This window comes from Corvus kubaryi, unplaced genomic scaffold (genome assembly GCF_017639235.1).
Source record: "Corvus kubaryi isolate FWS band 111438036 unplaced genomic scaffold, C.kubaryi_AGA036_p1.0 37334, whole genome shotgun sequence".
Classification (NCBI taxonomy): Eukaryota; Metazoa; Chordata; class Aves; order Passeriformes; family Corvidae; genus Corvus; species Corvus kubaryi.
Window position 1 is genome coordinate 23383942 of NW_024581108.1, and position 20218 is coordinate 23404159.

At 48.5% G+C, this 20218-nt stretch overlaps 1 protein-coding gene across 14 annotated transcripts in view; it reads left to right on the plus strand.

The window, feature by feature from the left end:
- The window catches only part of NFIA (nuclear factor I A), a 344509-nt gene that overhangs the window by 129645 nt on the left and 194646 nt on the right, over positions 1-20218 (plus strand). Inside the window, exon 3 of one of the 14 annotated variants that reach the window (XM_042030851.1) lies at positions 4445-4572. The exons of the other annotated variants lie outside the window; for them this stretch is intronic. Coding sequence (XP_041886785.1) covers positions 4445-4518 — 74 coding nt within the window. The 3' untranslated portion in view covers positions 4519-4572. Of the gene's footprint in view, positions 1-4444; positions 4573-20218 lie in introns of those variants that run through there. 14 annotated transcript variants of the gene reach the window in all.

Here is a 20218-nt window from a genome sequence, read left to right on the forward strand (position 1 = left end):
CACTTAGGACTAATTTTCCAATGCCTAATGGGAACGTCGTGCATCCCAGCCGGTTGTTTGTTTGTCTGCCTGCTCCTCGCCTCCCTCCTACCCTATTTATATACGCACACATGCAAAAAATATGAGAGTTAAAGAAAAATGTCAACCATATGTAACATACATGGAAGATTAGTGACAGTAACAGTGAATTCATTGTGGTTTTGGCAGTCAGGACACCATCCAGGCCATATTTTAAAGTTTTAGACAAATCCACATGTATTCCAGAGATTGCTGTGGATTTTCAGTATGTGTGGCTCATTAGATACGCAATCTGCCTGCTATTCTCTCCTGTCACACAAAGCTGATGGCAGCAAACTGGCATCTTGGATATGTTGGTAGCACTGCAGATTTTAGCATTAATGCCAGCCTTGGGCATCCTGGAGCTCCGTAGCCTTGTGTGACACGTGCTGGCGGTGAGAGGTGCTGCCTCCCCACGGCTGGGAGATCATGGATGAGCCTGCAGCAGAGGGCTGCTGCTGTGGTTGCAATTCTGCTTTCAAGCAAAATACAATGATTAAAATCCATACTGTGTCTCAGATCATTGTCCTTAAAGAAGGAAACAATGCAAAACTTGGAGCTGTACACTCAGATTCTGCTTTTTCTGGTCCGTCACAACTACAGCTTTTTTGCATTGTTTCCTCTTATCACAGCTTGAAACTACTTTTTGGGGAGGCTGTAAGTGAACGTAAACCTCTTCTTAAGTTCATAGCTTTTTTCAGATTTTCACATTCTTCTCAAATTCCTGTCATTTTTTCTGTAAATCTTCACAGCTCCATATCCCTGTGACTATACCCATCTAATAACCATGTGCAGCGTGCAAAAGCACGGCTTTGATTCACATTAAAGTGCTAAACTTGCCTAAACCCGTCCGAGTTCAGGCAAGGCTACGTTCGGCACGGGGCTGAGTGCTTAAATATAGGTGAAGGCAACTCTGGTCTGCTAATTTCAGCAGAATGTTTCAAACAAAGTGTTACTGTTTAATCTGGGCACATGACGGGTGAATGAATGTTTGAATGAAATGACATAATTGTTGGTTAGCCTGTATAATTTGGAGAGCGTTCGCACAAGTTTAACTGTCTCTGGAGGCAAAGGATCCTTGAGGCGGGAAGGGAAGTGCCTTCCCCAAAGGCAGAGGATGGCCAGATCCTGGATCCCTTTTCACATGCCAAGCTTTGGAACACCGTGCTGGACTGGCTTTTGGTTCCAGAGGATCATCCTTAGCCCCTCTCCTCACATCGTGTATGATATTTAATGCGTCATCTTTGTTTTAAACAAACAATACACAAGCTGTTGCTGGCAATGGTGGGAAGCTGGTGGTCCATCTGGAAAGCAGGGAGATAGATGAGGGGAAAAAAAGAGAATTAAAAGTGTTTAAGGGTGTATTTGCATGTGTAAAACCCTGGGATGGGAGGAAGGTGTTTAATAGATTTTTAAAAAGAAGTTTGAAGACAGGGGAGATGCTTTGTCTGTAAAGGAGTCCATCAATAATAGACATTATTTGTGTAATAAAATCAAAGGGTTTACTCAAAACAAAGCAAGGCTGCGAGTCCGTACCTTTAAAAAAGTTGTTTATTCATTATTTCTGCTGCATCAAGTCCACCCACTGTAAAATTAACCAATTTTTCCTTGACAAAAGTTCAGGACGGTATAAAATTAACCAATAATATGGCTTATTAATTAAACCAGTGGCAAAACAGCCATTTGAGTGTAACAGGCTCCATGGGACGGTTACAAGTCGGGTTTCTGGCTGAGTGCTTCTGTCACTCCCAGAGACAGAGCACCCCACCTCAGCTCACCACTGCCCAGCGTGCAGCCAATCTACCATTGAAAACCTTGATTATAACCAGAAAAAAGTTCATTGAAACCAGAAGAAGTTACAAAATCATTAATCTTTCCTGCCATCTTGTATTCTCCCTCTCTCCAGAATCCAGCCAGATGTTTTGCAGTCACTGCATGCGCAGGGCGCTGCGATCCTTTTTGCACAGATCGGGGTTTTTCCTCCATCCTTAGGGATCTTAGCTCCGAAATGATGTGTTTTGCCTTTCCTTTGGAGATTCTCCATCACTGCTAAGGGCTTCCTGGAGAACAGGAGGCACTCTTTCAGCATAAGCCTATTTGTAAATTAAACTCTTTATGCGTGCAGCGGTTTTACTGCCATCCTTGGGGACCAGGGCTGAGCGTTTTGGGGAGCAATCCCCTGCAGGAATGCTGAGCATCGCCGCCGTTTCGGGCTTGCCAGGCCTGAGGATGATGTATGGAGCAGGTGGTTGCAATTTAGGGTTTGCTGCTGTTCCTGGGGAAATGGGTGGAAAAAAGGAGGGTTGGGAACAGAGTGAAAAGGCAGCGGGAACAAGGCTGGCATTATCCACGCCGCTCCCAGCCTGAGCCTGCGCCCTGCATGGCTCACAAAGCTGCATCTTCCCCCCCTTAAAAAGGACCTCAGTGAATGAACAGGCGAAAGACCTGAGCAAGGAGGTTTTAATAAAAAAAAAAGTAAAAACCGTAATTGGGGCTCACTGAGCAATCCGACATCACGGCAAATCCTGCTCCGAAATATATGTGCTCTGCTTTAAAGACAGCACATAGAGTACTGCTGAGATAGTGGAAAATTTTACAGGGAGTTTTGCTTAAGGAATGGCTTTAACTCAAGTTACCTGTAGAGCCCAGTGTCATATGGAAACACTTAGGGAGCTGTGGAAAACTTTCTGAAATACAGTGGAATTTATCTAGCGCAGTATTTCGCATCGGGAGGAGGAATATGGATTACAATGGAGTCAGGAAGGAGCGGGCTATGGCGCTCTTGGAGATGGCCACTCGCAGCCCCGTGACCGCAGATGAAAAGTACATGTGTAACCAGGGGGAGCATTCCTCACCGGCCCCGTCTGGGATGCATTTATGCTATTTGCCATGCACGTAACCTCCTTATAGAAAACAGAGTCCAATAACCTTAAAAAGATGGACGGTAAAAGCAAAAAAAAAAAAAAAAAAAGGTGCAAGGAAGCAGATCTGCTTCCAGATTTGCACGCCCGGGGCCTGCAGTGGGGTAGGAACGGTAGAACGCGGATCCGGGGGGCCCCTGGTGCTGGCAGCCTGTGTTCGCTGCGGGGATAGTGCTGATGGAGCTGCAGCTCCAAGGTGGAAAAGCACAGGACAGCCCTGGAACAGTGGGAGCACTGCGTGCCCTGCAGCGCCGTGCGGCCGCCGTGCACCCAGGAGGGCCGGTGTTTGGTGCCGTGGGGTGTCCCGGGAGCTGGGCAGGAGAGGGGTGGGAGGAAGCAGAGATGTTTTCAAGTGCATTTCGTTATATATTTGCTCCCTAAATGCTTATGGCACTGTCCGCCAGAGCATCTGGGCACTTCACAATAATTAAAACTGACAAATCCATAAACAGTAAACAACAGGCTACCCACTCGGGCAGCCAAAAACCCACTACTGCATAAGCTCAATAGCTGCACCCATCTGCCAAATAAAATCCTCTCCACTGCCTCCCCTCGTCTGCACAGGCCAGGACAGAGCCAGGCCCTTCCCCACCATCACCCCCCGGCTGAGCACAGCCTGACCCCTCACCCTCCCTGGGGTGCCTCCAGGGCTTCGTGCCGGCTTTGGGAGCAGCAAGAGTTTATTTCTAATTTTTTTTCCAGATTTTTTTTCCTGCCACAAAGTGGCAAGAAGTAATGACACCCTTTTCCTTCTGACTTCTTGGCCCGCTAACCCTTTCGCAACACAATGGGAAGGCAACCGCTCGCACCCAGGGGAGGGGATTTAATGACTAGAAAATAAAGAGAGAGAATTTACTTGGAAAAACTGTGGAATTAAAAGTTCTGGACAAAACACGCATCACTGATGCATAACATTTTTGTTAATTGGGTCTTAACAGGTTTGTGACTCAGGCTGTAATTATTTGAGAAATGGGTCACACCAGGCAGTGCCAGCCGCGCGTCCTGCCACTGCGGGAACTTTCACCTAGTTGTAAAACTACGTCTCGACGCGTGTTCCCTCCGTCCCGGCAAAGATCCCGGCCCTCGGAGGAGCCACGGCATCGTGCCGAGCCCATGGCCTCCAGGATGGGTGTCGGGGCGCCCGGATGCTCCCTGCAGACCCCTCCTGGTGCGGGAGAGCTGGGACAGCCCCGTCCCGCTCCCTGTGCCATGGAGAGGTGTCTTATCCCGTGCCAAATGCTCTCCCCCTTTCTCCCACGCTATTGTTTTTACTTTCTGATTTTTTCCCGTGTTTTCCTGACCCGGCAGAGGCACTAAATCTTCTTAATGCCTCCCTGCCCTCGTATCGCAGAACAGGCTGTGGGAAGTTGTTATTTCTTCTTTTTTTTTTTTTTTTTTTGACTAAAGCGAGATTAATTAAAATATAAAAAATGCACCCAACTGTGGTAAATCATTTCTCTTTGCAGAGCGATTGCTCCCTGCTCCATCCACCTCTGCTTTCCTCGGCAGAAGTATCTCCATGCGAGCTGAAGTCTTCTAACGCTTGTAAAGCACCTGAGATATTATCTCTCTAATTAGCAGCTGGAAAAAAATAAATGAGAGATCAATTAATGCTATAATTATAAACAGTGCCTTTAGATGTGTTGTTTGTGGTGAACGAAGGCTTACGCTGACAAGAGCCGTGCTGTGATTCTCCCCCCAAAAAGTTGGAGCAGGAGCCCCCTCTCCAGCCCCGAGTTGCTCCTGGCTGCACAGCCCACCCCAGGGTGCCAGGGAGGAGTTTGGGGGGGCTCCCACATCCAAGGACAGCATTTTTCCTGGTCCCTGACTGGCTCTGGGGAGCTGATGGGGTCCCACGGTGGGGCTGGGGTGGGGTTTGCAGCTCTCTCTTGGCCCTTCCCTGCTCCGGGGTAAGCTGTTTTTCATATATTGTAGCCTGGGAAAGCTGTGTTACTGTTAAAAGAGTAACCATATCCCTTTCTGAGCTGTTGCCAAGCAGATGTAGGGTTTTGGAAAGTTCCCAACAAACTTCCACAGCTGATACTTTACCGACTTGTTCCTTCTCCCATCCCTCTACTTGCACCTATTTAAATAACCAAAGGACATAATTTGGGGGAGGGAGCGTTGCTCTGCAGCTTCTACTTGTTAAATATAATTAATTGAGAGTGACCCGTTAGTCAATTACAGTGCATGGCTTCGAAAAGAAATGGGGAAATATAAAATAATGCTGTTTTACCAAGAAAAAGCGCCTTATTTTGTGCTGAAGGAGGACAGAATAATGGAGCAAATCGAGCCCTTTGTGCAATACGGGGCTGCTGCTGCCTTGCGACAGGGCAAATATCCCATTTACTTTCTTAATAGCAGTTTGTGGGGAGGCTGCAGAAGGAGGAGGAGAAGAAATCGGGAGAAATCCAGGCTTTGGAAGGCTGGCAGTGGTGTGAAACTCGGTGTCGATGCAGATCCCACTTGCATGTGCCGGAGGGGGCACAACGCAGGGCACTGGAAATGTGGAAAGCTCCCACAAATCATATCTCACAGGAAAGGTTTATGGGAGTTCAGAGTATAGCAGAGGGGATGGATGTCAGGTTTTCCTACACAATAGAGGGTCTTTTGTTTCCGCGCTGCCTCTTGGCAGCAGCCCCCATGCCACTGCTGGTAATTTCCTGTCCATCCTTCGCCGAGCGGCGGGGCTGGAGCAGGGGAGTAGTCCCACGTTTTTGTTTAGACTGTGTTTTTTTAATGCTGAGCCTTGTCCTAAGCAGGATATCCCTGTGTATGTTTGGAGTTCCTGAACTTCTCTGGAGAAAATTATCCTTAAAAAGCCCCTTCCACAGCGCCGAGTTTCTAACTTGTCTCTTGAAAAAAATACCCCAACAACAAAAAGCCCAGGTTTAATTGCTTTTGCTTGTGAGAGCTTGTACCTTGCAGCTTAATCTGCCCGCGTCTCAAACATCCGTCAGCGTTTTCCTTCCACTCGGGCTCAGGAGAAAACCAAAAAGCAGAGGCAATTGGATTGGCAGTTTTACTTTTGGCAGCTGGGGGACAGTTCAGCAGGACCCAGACCTCACCAGATGGGACAATGTCCCTCGGTCTCTGTGTGTGCAGAGGGCTTGAGCTCATCCCTGTTTTCCAAAGCATGGATGTTTTGCAGTCAAAGGAGCTCAAGGGCCTGGCTGACGGTGTTTGGCTGCTGACTGGAGCTGTAGGTTTCTCAGAAAATCTCCAAAATTATGAACCAGCACCAAGTTTTTTTTTTCCCTGTCTGTCCCAAATGATTTTCTCGGACCGCCCTGACTGTGTTTGTTGACACCACATAGTAAAACCAAAGTAAAAGTAAAAGCAAGGAGCCCAGTGGTCGGTGTGCACAGAGGAAGCAGGGCGAGCTCCCAGCTGTGGGATCCCTAGAGGAAAATATGGAAAAATATATCCAGTAAATCCAAAACGGAGGCGCCTCCATAATGAGTCTCAGTGACGGGACAGCCCTCTGGATGTGAAAAACACCCCTGCGTTTTCTGTAAAGCTCCCATCCCTTTGACAGAACAGCCCAGAGGAACCTCAGGGATGGAGTCTCTTTCTGGTGAGGGCATGGCCCATTATTTAGGTGTAGAACCCCTCTAGATTAGCAGCTGGCACAGCGAGCATTCCAGGGCAGCCCGTCCGCCTCCGCTCTGCCGCGTGGCAATTACCCCTGTGCCGGGAGAGCCCGGCTAACGAGGATTGGGAGCGGAGCCGCAGGGCCGGAGTTGGCCGGGTCGCTCCCGGGAAGCCCTGCGTGGGTTAAGCTGCACGTGCACGGTGCTGTACAGAGCTGTGTGGTGCTATGTGAGTGCTATATGAGGCCATCCAGTGCTGTATGGCACTGAGAGAGCTGTGCTGTGCTCTGCTGTGTGTTGCTCCGAGGTGCTGTGCCGCGCTGCGCAGCACTGCTGTATGGTGCTGTGTGATGCTGTGTGGCACCGTACACAGCTGTATGGCACTGTGCAGTGCTGTGTGGGGCTATACAATGCTGTGGGGGGCTGTATGGTGCTGTACAGTGCTGTACACAGTGCACAGTGCTACATTACCTACAGCGCTGCACGATGTCGTACGGTGCTGTAGGATGTTGTGCGGTGCTACACAAGGTGGTACAGTGCTGTAAATGTACAGTGCTACACTACCTACAGTGCTACACAATGTTGTAGGGCGCTATAGGATGTTGTACGGTGCTACACGATGTTGTACGGTGCTCTACATGCTCCCCCCGGCTCAGGCATTCTTCTGGGTAACCTGATCTTACTTCTGTCTGCTTTCTACAGATAGGCGAGGTGAAGTTATGTTAAACATGTCGCAGTAAGTTTGGTTCACACCACTCCGGTCTGGTTTTCTTCCTTGATTAGCTTTAATCAAACCCTCCATGTTACATGACCTTAATAAAGCTATTTTTCCTGACAAGCAAAGACCGTCTTAACAAGCAAAGCTCATCTGGCCTGAAACTAAAGCCAAGTCAAGATGGTGTTTTAGGTCCTCATTAAAGTCCACAGCATGAAGCGAGAGGGAAAATGATGGAATGGTGCTCCACCAAACCATCTCTCCTTTACATTTAATTAGAGGAATTATACACAACCCAGTAGATGCCTTGGGAAAGCAATCACCAGTGGGTTTGTAAAGAGCCCAGTAGTATAAAAGCAGGCAGCTCCGGCTTTGGCAAAGGGCAAATTAACACCAGGAGCTGGGTGGACTTTGGGATCAACCAGGAAAACAAAATAATCGTATGGTGTTAATATGAAAAGAGCTCAGAAGCTGCCCGTCCCTGCTCTGGAGCTCACATGGGCAGCACACAGCCACCCTGCAATGCTTGGGAGGGAGAGTTTCCAGGCGCCGACGTTTGTTCCCCCCTCAGCCCTTTCCTTCGGTTACTGCTGACTCACGCAGGTTGGGAAACGATCGGGGCCGGGCGGCGAGGCGAGGAGCCGAAGGAAAAGCCCCGGCGGGGAGCGATGCCACGGGGCTTGGCAGTGGGTGAGGAAATCAGCCACATGCAGACAAAATGCGGTCAAGCAGCCGCCCCACGCAGAGGATGTCCCTTATGCTCATTAGCATTGTGTTTGAGCAGAGCTTATCAAAAAGCAGCCAACAGACAGAATCTGTGGTTTGTGCTTTCTGGCGTTCCCTTTTTTTTTTCCCCTACTCTCTTGTTTTCCTCTTTTTTTATTATTTTTTTTTTTATTATTTTTTTCCGGAGGGTTTCTAAAGGGATGTAATCCACTCTGTTTTTATTGCCGTTGCCTCTGGATGTGCTGCAGCTCCAGCCAGCAGTTATTCCAGCCTCTCCAGCCTCCCTGCGAAGGTCTGTGCTGCGGCTGCTACTAAACTGTAAACCACAGGGCTTCCTTAACCCTTTGCCTTCTGCCACTGCCCAGAGCGTGAGGACAAAGGGCCCTTCCAAAACCTGAACCCCCTGGGGCTTTCTCTCAGCTCCCCCAAAATATATTTTTGCACATTGACAGCTGTTCCCTGCAAAGCTGAGGGGTTGTGGATCTGCTGGCCGAGAGGAGACCCTCAGTGCTGCTGTCCCACAGGCCCCTTTGTGCCGATCCCAGTGAGCTCTGTGGATGTCCCAAATCCATCAGCTTTGCCAAATGCAGCCAGAGTCCTCTCCTTGTTGCCAAGCGGCCATGGGTACAGCCTCGCATGGGGAAGGGGTCCAAGGCTGCTCCCCCACCCCACTCGGCAGCTTCAGTGGGATTAGGGAATGTCTCTGCATCCCCTGGTGCCAACATCACTGTGACTTGTGAACCTGCCATCTCTCTGCACCTACTACAGACATCATGCCCAGCACCATCCATTTTCCTCATCTCCACTGTTTCATCCTTAAACTCCACTTTTCCCTCTTGGGAGCAGAAACATCTCGCTGCAATATGGTCAGAGCTACTTTGCACAGTCGCATTTGCATGTCCTGACTGTGCATATCCCTTTCTTCCCTCCATATCTCCCCATCTCCCAGGAATGTTTGTCCTGCTGCACTCTGTGAGCCCATGGATGAGTGCTGTCCTTTCCTGCCCCATTCCCACTGAAAATCACAGATTGATAGAGTCACAGAATGCTTTCAGTTGGAAGGGAACTCAAAGTCCATCTAGTCCCACCCCTGCCATGGGCAGGGACACCTTCCACTAGCCCAGGTTGCTCCAAGCCCTATCCAGCCTGGCCTTAGACACTTCCAAGGATGGAGCAGCCACAGTTTCTCTAGGCAACCTGTGCCAGGGCCTGACCACCCTCAGAGGAAAGAATTTTTTCCTAATAATCTAATCCAAAGCTGCCTTCTTTCAGTTAAAGCCATTTCCCCTTGTCCTGTCACTCCATGCCCTGTAAACAGCCCTTCTTTGCTCAATCAATTCTTTGCTCTCTTGTCCATGAGGATATTTGGAAATAATCTCCTAAAAAGGCAATCTCAAAAAGGTCCTGTTGTTACCCATATTTGTACACAGGCTCGTGAGCGACAGGATTCCTCGGGCTTGTCTACACAGGGACAATTGAAATGGATGTGAAATAACTTTTAAAGTGGATTATCTAAACTGCATTACATCCTCGTGTAGACACTGTCATTTAGAAATGAAACAGCCTTAATTTGGTTTAGCTGAATTTTGCTTTAGCAATTTAATAAAGACACTTTAAAGTCTGAGTGAGGCGTTTACACAGGGATTTAATGCAGTTTAATTAATCCACTTTAAATTCACAGTTATTATTAATTAGAATGAACTTTCCTTAAGTCTTCTCCTGTTGAGATAGTGGCATGGCATCCCAGCCACCTGGCCTGATGACCTGGCGATCTAGGACTCAGAAGAGCTGCTGCAATGATGCATGACTGGTCCAGCCCCCAGAGCTGGGTACATAAAGAAAGTAATTTAAAAGTCCTGCTAGTCTGGCCATGGCCGGGAAGTCCTTCCCTGCTGTAAATTACCTCTGGAGAACCCAAGTTCCTGCTGTAATGAGCCACCATCCTCCCAAGTGCTGTAGGTCCTTGTGTTGCCCACGAAACCATAAGCAGAAGCATCTGTCTGATGTGAAAGGGGTTTGGGAAGATGTGGCCCGAAACAGGGGAAGGGCACAAGAGCCTCCTTCAGCTCTGAGAGCGCTGCACACGCTGACCACAGACAGGGTTCCAATTTCTCACTCAGCATACGCCGTGGTTTTGCAATATTGGCAAACCCACAAAAACATTTTCTGTGTAGGAGAGCAGCACCTGGGCTGGGGATGGTCGGGGCTGCAAAGCTCCTCTTGTCCCTGGTTAGTTACGATCAGTAGAAGTGCCCACTGGGCTCACTGTGCAGGTGACCTCTCCTCGAGATGCTGGCTTTGCCCTGGGTCCTTATTGTCAGCCTTCATCTCCCCAAGCCCACTGGCAAGGGTGGAGTTTGTACAGGGCTTTTTATGATGCAGTTTACACAGATGTTTCTTTCTGTGGACTGGATGATCTCCTTGCTCAGCTCTCCAAGACCTCTTCAGTCCCCTGCCAGCTCTGCAGCTCCCTTGGGGTTTGCTTTGTATGGGACCCCTTGGTGTGCTGGCCTTGGCATCCACCCCATGTCCTCCTGCCCAAGCCCCACAGCCCTCTCCATCCTTGGAAAATCCTCCAGCAGCATAAGGTCTACCCGTGGCTGTGGGATTTTTTGGCGATGATCTCCTATGTGCAGCTTTCCGGGAGCTTTTAGGGATTGGGAAAGGTGAAGGAGCAAAGAAGGGGCAGATGAGTGGGGCTGAAGTGTCTGGTAAACAAAGAAGCTTACAGACACCAAGCAAGGGGTTTGGCACTTTCGAAATACTTTTACAACGTTGGGCACTTTTTAAATCCATTTCAGACTTTGCAGCCAGGGTGCTGGCAGTGCTGTCGGCGGCGGGGATCACTGCCTGTGCTCGCTCTCCAGCACATGGCCCAGAGCATCCTCACTCCTGCTCTCTGCCCAGCACACCAGAGCTGGGCACAGCTCAGCCTTGGTTTGTAAACACCAAACTGCTTTTTAGGATTGCTAGGCCGGTGCCAAAACCCAACACAGCTTTGCTCGTAGCCTCCATGGAACTCCCTTGCTGCCACAGTCCAAGGTGACATCATTGATTCGAGAAGGGATCTGCCACCAACTGCAAGCTCAGAAGTGCCAATTTTGATTAAAAACTTCTCTTTTGCAGTGCGTGGGGTTTATCCGTGGCTAAAAGGAGGTGGGGAAGAACATTCCTTGGCTCTGGCGCTTGGATGTTTCTAGGCTAAACAGTGTAGGGGAAGTTTTCTGTTGTTAAATGCTTGGTAATCATATGTGTATTCTTAATATAGGGTTAGTCCATTTTCTCTGTCATATGAGGGGACAAGGGAGGCAAAACCAAATTTTTGGCAAGCGTCAGGGTAGAGACAGTCTTCCTAACAGCCATAAAAAGATTGTCTTTGATAGGGATTTTGTTATTTCACTGTGGAAGTCATTACAAGGGAAGATCACGTATCACTGTAGTTAGCCACCAGATTAGCTATTCATGTGTTTTATTGGTAAAAAATATGGCAGGGGATTATTGTATGAGAGCTATGTGGAAAAGAAAAGAGATAAAAGCAGTTTAACTGTCAGTACATTACGGCTGTGGTTAGCTCTGCACAGTGTTACTGGATGGAAGGAGACCAGGTCTCCAAGGACTGTGGTTTTTCTCTTTGGATAGATGTGGACCACGTTAGGTCTTGGTGAGAGGGATGAGTCCAGGTAGCTGAAAGAGGAGAGGCTGAAAATGAAAGAGAGTTTGGTGTGGCCAAAGAGATGGAGACACTGAGGGAAGTCAGCATTTTCCCCATGCTTGCGCAGAGGATGAGTTCTCATCCAGCTGCAAAAGGGCTCTTGACCACGTGGACATGGAAGGTGGTGGCAATCACTGCATTTCTTCTGACTTCTTTACACATGTTTCCTGAGGTTTTTCACCTCCATTTTTCCCATTTCTCCATGGTTTTGGCTGCAGACATTCAGAAGTCTTGGACAAATGGCTGTGGTAAACATACAAATTGGCTGCACAGCGAGCGTGCAGGGAGCACGCACGGAGCTGCCGCAGCAGCGTGCTCCATGTCCATCTGCACAGCACATGTGCACCAGGGCTGAGGCACCGCATGGCTCCTGGGGTGGGACACAGAGCCTGGCCACTCAGCTGCTCCTTTGGAGCAGGTTGAAATGTGGGTGTCATGAGAAGATCTGTTTTGGAGCAATCCTGGATTAGTGGTGGGAAAGGCTTGAGGCTCCTCTGCGTGGCTGCTGGGAGCCTTGGCAAAGGTGGACCATCATGATGAGGTAAGTGGGCTGCAGAAGTGCCCAGGATGGAGGTCCTGCTTTATGTCTAGCTCAGCTGGAGTGCGGGAAAATGGATAATGACGTTCAGGTGAGCACTTGGTTTGGGAGTTTAAGAGGCATGGTTGGGTCCGTGCTCGTCACAGGGTGCTCACGCCAGTGCTTTATAGAAAGTACAGAGATGCTGTATTGCTAAGATGCCTTCATCACTGTCTTCATCACCATTCTCACCACTGGTGCAGGATTAAATTCTTAATTAATGGCTTGCCTTCCATGAAATCGAAGTGTACAGCCCCTAAAGCTCGTACTGTGCCTTGTTGAGAGTCTGACCTGACCATGTTGCCATCCATCGATGCTCCTCCTAAGGGTAACTGCGAAGTCCCGCTGTATTCCATGGGCTGTGCTGTTTATAGTTTGCAGGTTTGGACACTTCAGTGTCTTGATCGGTCCTGCTTTGCATGCCAAAGTGTTTTCATTAGCACAGCATTCATGCATATGAGATTGTCGCTAACCGATGTAATTAACCAGGATGTCAAAGGCTATTTGTTTATTGCATATGCAATGGCTTTTCTGGAGTAAGAAGCCCTTTCTGCTGACACCGAGCGAATGGGAACATGCTAAACTGGAGGAATAGCACTGAGCTGGAGGTGGAAGTTAGGAACAATGGTTGTACTTTAAAGAAGCAAAAATAATAATGCAGATTTGAATGGGTTTGAGTAGAGATGATCAGTGTGTGGAGAAAGGAAGACAAGGATGAGCAAAAAAGAGTTTGTCAGATAATTCCCCCCCTCCAATTACTGTTATTATGTGAGAATATAATGTTATTCAGAAACACAGGTGTCGACTCTCTCAGGTGGATTGACTGAGAACTGTTTGGGCCTTCTATATATCATGTCTGTTTGACATCATTTTGGACATCTGCACAGTTTTTAAGAGATCTTGTCAGGAAATGTTTCGTTTTAGTTGTTTATAAATAAATATTGCTTGGGGGGTCCTCACAGCAGGACTCAGCAGTTCCTACACTGTGAAACATGAATTGTAGCATTCACGTGTTAAGTATTAAAATGTGTAGTTTGTAACAAAAGGTGGAGAGACACATTCATGAAGGTCAGAGGAAGGTTTGGGGGTTGATGGTGGCTTGTGTCCCAACAAATCTGTGGGCTGCTGCTACAGAGAGACCCAAATATCTGCCATAGACAGCTCAGTGATGTCAGAACCTCCTGTTCCCTTGTGTTGGAGGTATCCCAAAATCCTCATTTAGGCTTCATGCTCTACACCTTCCAAATCATTTGCTTCTGCTCCCCTGGTTTCAGCTCCCATAACACTCAGTCCATTGCTCCCATCCTGCTCTGCTTCCCTCTGCTCAGTCCTATGGCTCAGCCCCTTTCCATAGCTGCTTCTGCTGAAGCAATTAAACCATCAGCATTATTTAACGCCATCAAAAATTATTTTCTTGCTTCCTTCTCTTCCCATCGCCACTTCTTCTCCTTCCTCCAGTCGCTGGAACCACTGCCAATGGATGACCAAAGCCGGGGCTGCATCTTTGACTTCTTGTTCTGCAAACATGCAAACAATCTGTACCTCCCCGTCTCTCGCCTTGCCCATCCCTCAACACACGATTGCTCTTTTTCACTAGTCCTGGCTGCTGCAAGGCTGTAAATTCCATGGCCTGGATTTTCTCAGTCTCTTCCATCTATGCTGCTTCACATTGATGCTGGATTTCATCCCTGGCCTTTGACCTCAGAGCATCTCCCAGCCACATTCTCTCTTAGCACTCACATGTCCATTCACCAATGTCCTTTGCCCTGCCACCTCTCCCTTCTCTCTCCTCCAGCCTTCCTTGTCCCTTGGTTCAGATTCCCTCTGTGTCTTCCTCACTCATCACCTTCCCTGACCTCTCTGGTCCTTTCCATCCTAGGTGCATCCTCAGGACCCTCATCTCCCACATGTCTTTGGGTTGCAGGGGCTGTCCGTGACATTGCACCTTGTGAAGAAAAATCCCATTTGCTGTGTATCTGTGCATTCCTCTCCCTGTTAACTTTTTACCTGCTCCCTCTTAGCACTTTGTTGTTGTCTTTGGCTTATCTGGCACTGTAATCTCTGCAGGGCACAGTGGTCTGTGTGTTCCTATAATTCATACCGTGCCTGCTGCAATGCAGCCTTTGCGCTGTTGGGTACATGGGAACATTTCTAATGCAAACAACTAATAGCTAGGAAGGGAGTTAAAAAATTAGAAAGTACTCCAAGCCCATGTCACATCTTCTCTTGCAAGGAATGGGGAAAAAAATTGTTTATTCTGGCCCCAAATTTTAATCACCCAAGGGCTGTTAAGATAAAAATAGTCAGTTCTGCCTTCTGTTTATGGTATACTTGGTTGAGTGCAAGCCAATTTTGAAGCTGAACATACTGTCTGCTATTTTTGCTTGATTTTAGATTCCACATTTTAAATAGTTTCTTTAACAAGAAGCATATTTTCACTGATACAAACTTAGCTTGAGGAGAAGCATCCTGAAGTTCCAGCCATATTGAAGATCAGTGAAATGTAGTAAACTCTGGTTTTAAGGGTTTTGTTTTCTCCAAGAGCTGAAATGAAGAGTGTGTTCTGGCAACAAGTGCTGGCACGTTGTTCATTAAGAGCTCTCTTCCGAGCCTTGGTTCCCACACACATGTGCCCTCATTCTTCAGCGGAGCTTCCAGGCAATGGCATTGGCAGTGCTCTAGTCTGATCTTCAGCCATACAATTTGTCTTAATTGTCTACTAGCATCTAGGCAAGACTTAGCTCACGGGTGGCCACAGCAAGGGGCCACATGCAAACCGATGAGCTTCTTAATGTGGCCTGCCCGGCAATCGGATGATTTAATTATCTGTGCCCGTCGTAGGCTGCCTGGCTGCTCCCCATCCTGCCTGCCCTCAGGCACGGCGTGCTTAACCACATGCAGCCATGGGGGCAGCTGCATTTGATCTTCCTCGCCAACGCCAGGGTCCAGCCCTGACAACAGCCTCTCTGTTCGGCGCTTTCTTTCCCCTTCTTTCTTTTTCCGCTTCGTTTGGCACCGTGCCCCCGGCATCATTTGTGTGTACGGGAGGATGGGAGAGTTGGATGGCAAAAACTCAGAACATGGAGTTGGGTGTTGACAATCCCAATGATTAATTGATCCTCCGAGGATCCAAGATGATTTGCTGAAGCATCAATAATAGAAATCCTGTCATTATACACTATTTACTTGGTCTTTCTGCGGGAAGACATCCTGTCTCACTATGTGTCTGCATCGTGTGTCTCGCACGGGGCCAGCCTGCAGTTCCCAGGGCATGAAGGACTGGGCTGTCACCCACAAACTTTCTGCCATCACACAGTGCTGTCAAGTGCTGTAGAAAAGTAGAGCTTGTCCAGTACACTGATTATTTTCAAAATCGCCTCAGCAAAGCCCTTTGCTCCCAATACTTCTGGAAAAAAGCGCTATCCCCTTTAACTAGCAGGCAACAGCAGGGTTGGGCTGGGACTGGGTGGGATGTGAGAGGCAGAGGGACCACGGTCCACTGCCTGGGTCATTCCCCTGCTGGAGAGCTGTTTGGACACTTGTGACATTTGCCTGTGGTGTTTCCTGCTCCTGCTGCATGTCAAGTAAGGGCAGGAGACAATGTGAGAGAAGCAGTAGGATCAGGATGACCTCGTGCCCGGGGCAGAGATCAGGGATGTCCCCGAAGATGACCTTTTGCCATCCTGATCTCTTCTTATCTGCCCAGGTTGAAATGCAGCTACTTGGCTGACTTGCTGCTACCTGGGGAGGCAGCTCTGCTACCTGTGAGCAGGGAACGGAAAGTAGGCGACGCCCAGGCTGGAAGTGCTGATCTTCTCTGTGTCAGGGGCTCTCCCCACCTCACCCTGGGTGTGCTCTTCCTTCGTAGAACCCTTTCTGATGATGGTGGTTGTCTTGCCTTGCTGCAGGGAGGTGTCAGCTCCAGTGCTTGTAGTGTTTGTAAGCTCCTCCCTGCATGTACCAATGGCAGTGTCATATTGATAACGCTCTTCATGAGCATCTCAAAGGCCTTGGGAGCCATGAATAATCCTTCCAGCTTCTCATCTCTACCATGGTCAGGGTCTCACTGCCCTTCTGGTTCCTGGATGCTCCAAATGTGGAGCATTCCAGTATCATGGAATCTTGAGAAATGTTGAGAAAAGGAGAGGTGGCCAAGAGCACCATGCAGAGCCCTCCCAGGGCCAAGTACACTTCATAGAATGGTTTGGGTTGGGAGGGGCCATAAAACTCATCTTATTCCATCCCCTGCCATGGGCAGGGACACATCCCACTAGACCAGGTAACTCCAAAACCCATCCATCCTGGCCTTTAACACTTCCAGGGATGCAGCATCCACAACTTCCCTGAGCAACCTGTTCCAGTGCCTCATCACCCTCATAGTAAAGAATTTCTTCCTAACATCTAATCTAAATTTTTTCTCTTTTAGTTTAAAACCATTTCTCCTTTTCCTATCACTATCTGCTTGTGTGGAAAAAAAACCAAACCCAAACACTTCTACAGCTCTATGCCAAGGCAGAATTTTATCCAGGGATTTTGTGGTATTTTTCATCTGTACTAGGTATAGGGGAGTCAAACATTTTCGGGTGGTGTCAGTCTCTAATGCTGAGCCAGGAAAGGTTGTCCTTTGGGTAGTTAATGCATCTCAGACCTGCTGCTAGAATATAAACTCTTAAACATTATTAATGCTTTAGCAGACACCTCAGGAATCATTCATACTCCTCTCTTCATTTTGCTTTCATGCAGGACGGTGCCTGGGGTGAAAGTATTTCACAGAGTTGGGAAAAGGGCATCAAAAGTGCTTGTGTCTGCCAGGCACTGAAAATATTTTATTCTTTCATTGGTGTGGCTCGAATTCAGCTCCTGGATCCTGCTCACTGGGTTGTTTTGATGTGTTTCACTTTCTGAAAATAGTGATAGTTTTGGAACAGGCTGCCCAGGGAAGCGATGGAATCACCATTCCTGGAAGTATTCACAAACCATGTAGATGTGGTGCCTGGGGACATGGGTTAGTGGTGGGCTTGGCAGAGCTGAGGGAACAGTTGGACTCGATGATCTTTGAGGGCTTTTCCAACCTTAATGATTCCATGATTCTGAAAATAGTGTTGAGTCATGGCCAGATTAGGGATGCTCATCCCCTGCAGCTCTGACGTGCTTCTGGAAGCCTCTGTGCACAGACCCTCTGCATGCCAGCCCAGCCCATGCCCAGGGACAAGGTGGCTGCATGTCCCCAGGGCATTCTGGCCACCGTGCCGTGGTGTGCCCCACGTCCCGTGCGGATCCCAGCTGTGGTCTCTGCAGCCACCTCCACCACGGCTCCCAAATTATCCCGCTGCGTGGCGTGCGAGGCACGAGCAAACCTGTGACAGAGAGATGGGATGGCAGGATGGGACAGCTGATTTTAATTATTTTATATATAAATAACTTGCAGATAGTTTGCAAGTTTGGCAATAGCTGCCAGCGTAGCAATGTGACCTTGTTACTCTTACCCCATTCCTCCAGGTGTTTGTCTCACTCACTTGTTTTTCCGTGTCTTAAATTAGATTGCAAGTGCTCGGGGAAGGGGAAAGGGCCGGGACCACCCCTGCCCCGCACGGCCCCACGGTCCCACGGCAGCAACAATAACAAATAGGGATAAGACATCTATCTGGGATCTGCTGAGTCCCTGGGGGTATGAAAGCCCCAAGTGTTGTGTTTTTCCCTAGGATGGTGCGGTCGGTCCCCACCCTCCAGCTCCATGTGAGGCTCTTCGCTGGCGGCTGGGCACAAAGAGGGGGCTGCCACATCGTTCCAGAGGGATGTAGGGATGAGGAGGGGGACGGGTGTCCTGGATTTTAGCACTTTGGGGAGTTTATTAGTGTTGACAGTGTGTGAACTTGACATCCTTTGTAATAATGCGGTTTTAAAATCTGCATTATTCATGCGCGCTGTTTGAATACAGGCCCACTGTGTAAGTTGGGCAGGAAAATTAATTAAATAAATGTCAGCATCCTTGAAGAGCACGTGAGATTTCACATTGCAGGATAACAGCTCCGGCTGCTTTAACCACCAAAGGGAGTAAAGGGTCGGAAGAGGAAGGTCTACACTTAGGTGGATAGACTTTCCCTCACTGATTCCTGAGGAAAGCTGAAAAGATTAGAAAGAAATTAGTCCAGCCATACAGATCACTAATATTTCATATTTTTATTAATAATTGTCATTTGTTCTACTATTTATTTATTTATATACACTGGGTAGTTCTGAATGATTTTATCCCGGGAAACACCCATTTACTCTTAGGTTAAGGTTTAAAATTAAAACATAGAGCAGGTGGCTGAGGATGCACTGGCTGGATAAACCAGACGACTGCACCAGTGGGTGGAAATGGAATTATATCCATGAATATTATTTTCAAGAGTAACGGACAGTTATAAATGTTGTGTCTCTGCTGAAGCACCCAGCGAAAGGTGATGGGACAAATACTGCCAGGATAGATGCACAGGAAATCAAGGTTTTAAGTGAAGCTTGTAGGTATTTCTGAGGAGGAGGATTTACCTTTAACTCTGTAGCTGGAGGCTGCACCTTTCCAGGCTGGGAGTGACAGCAGGACTGACCATGGATGCTTTTTTGAGCACAGTGCTCCTGCAGAGCAGGAAGAGGTAAAAGAGTAGGTATTGCAAGGGAAAATGCTTTGTAGTTAAAAAGTACAAAAAGAAAGAAAATTCTGCTTGTTAGGTCAAATCAACACTTTGGTGTGGTTGCTGTATTTGTTCTCAAAAGGAAGGGAACAGCTTCTTTCTTGCTGAAGGAAGGTGTAGGTATCCATCCCTGATGGAGATCACTGAGCTCATACACCAAGCACTTGACTTCCTTGGGGTTTGGTGTTTACCCTGCAAATTCTTTAATGCCTATGTGCAGGACCTTCCCAGTAAAGTGTGCTTAGTAGAATCCTAGAATCCCAGAATGGTTTGGGTTGGAGGGACCTTAAAGCCCATCCAGTCCCACCCCTGCCATGGGCAGGGACACCTTCCACTATCCCAGGTTGCTCCAAGCCCCCTCCAACCTGGCCTTGGACGCTGCCAGGGTTGGGGAGGCCACAGCTTCTCTGGACCCTGTGCCAGGGCCTCCCCACCCTCCCAGGGAAGAAATTTCTGTTAAATGGGAGAAGCCTTTCTTCCAAAGTGAGCAGGGCAGGGCACTAAAGGGCTCATCTGCATTGACATGGGGATCAGGAGCTGCTCTTGAGGTGGGTGCAGCGAGTGGCTGGGATGGTCTGTGGTACACTGCACCTGTGAAATAAATTGAAAAAAAAGGAATTGGGAGTGCCACAGTGATTGTGCACAGGTCTACTCCCAAAGTCAAGTGTACATAACGTCCTTGCAGCACTCCAGTGATTTTGAATTGCTTGACATTGTGGGAGCGCTCCAATCTCGGTCTCTTTGAACCTCAAGAGCCTCGGTGTTATCTGAAGCACAGAATCATTTTATAACCCAGGCAAACAACATCCTCACCTCCCGGGTTTGAATGCGAGGATGTGTGGTTACACACACCCGTGCTCACAGTTAATGCACGGGGCGGGGGGAGAGGGAGGAATCCGTGCCAGCAGGAGAGCCCAGAATGCGCTTTCCCACTAATGCTGAGAAGCAACAAAATCAGATTGCAGCCCATGAATGTCCCGTCACTGAGAAAGGGGAGTTTAGAAATAGCCCCATAGATAAAGGAGGGCATTTATCCCCACGATTGTTTGGCAGAAAAAGCAATTTCCATAGTCTGCTGATGGTCAGTCGGGAACGTGCTGCAAGGGGCCCGCAGTTGTCTCGGATGGAGCTGACGGTTTTACTGGCCGAGTTTTGTTTCAACTTAATGAAGTAAGTACTTTGCCTGCGTCCAGGCGCTGACGGGGAAGGTTTGTAAACTCCTCGCCTTTGTTGGGGTGACTGA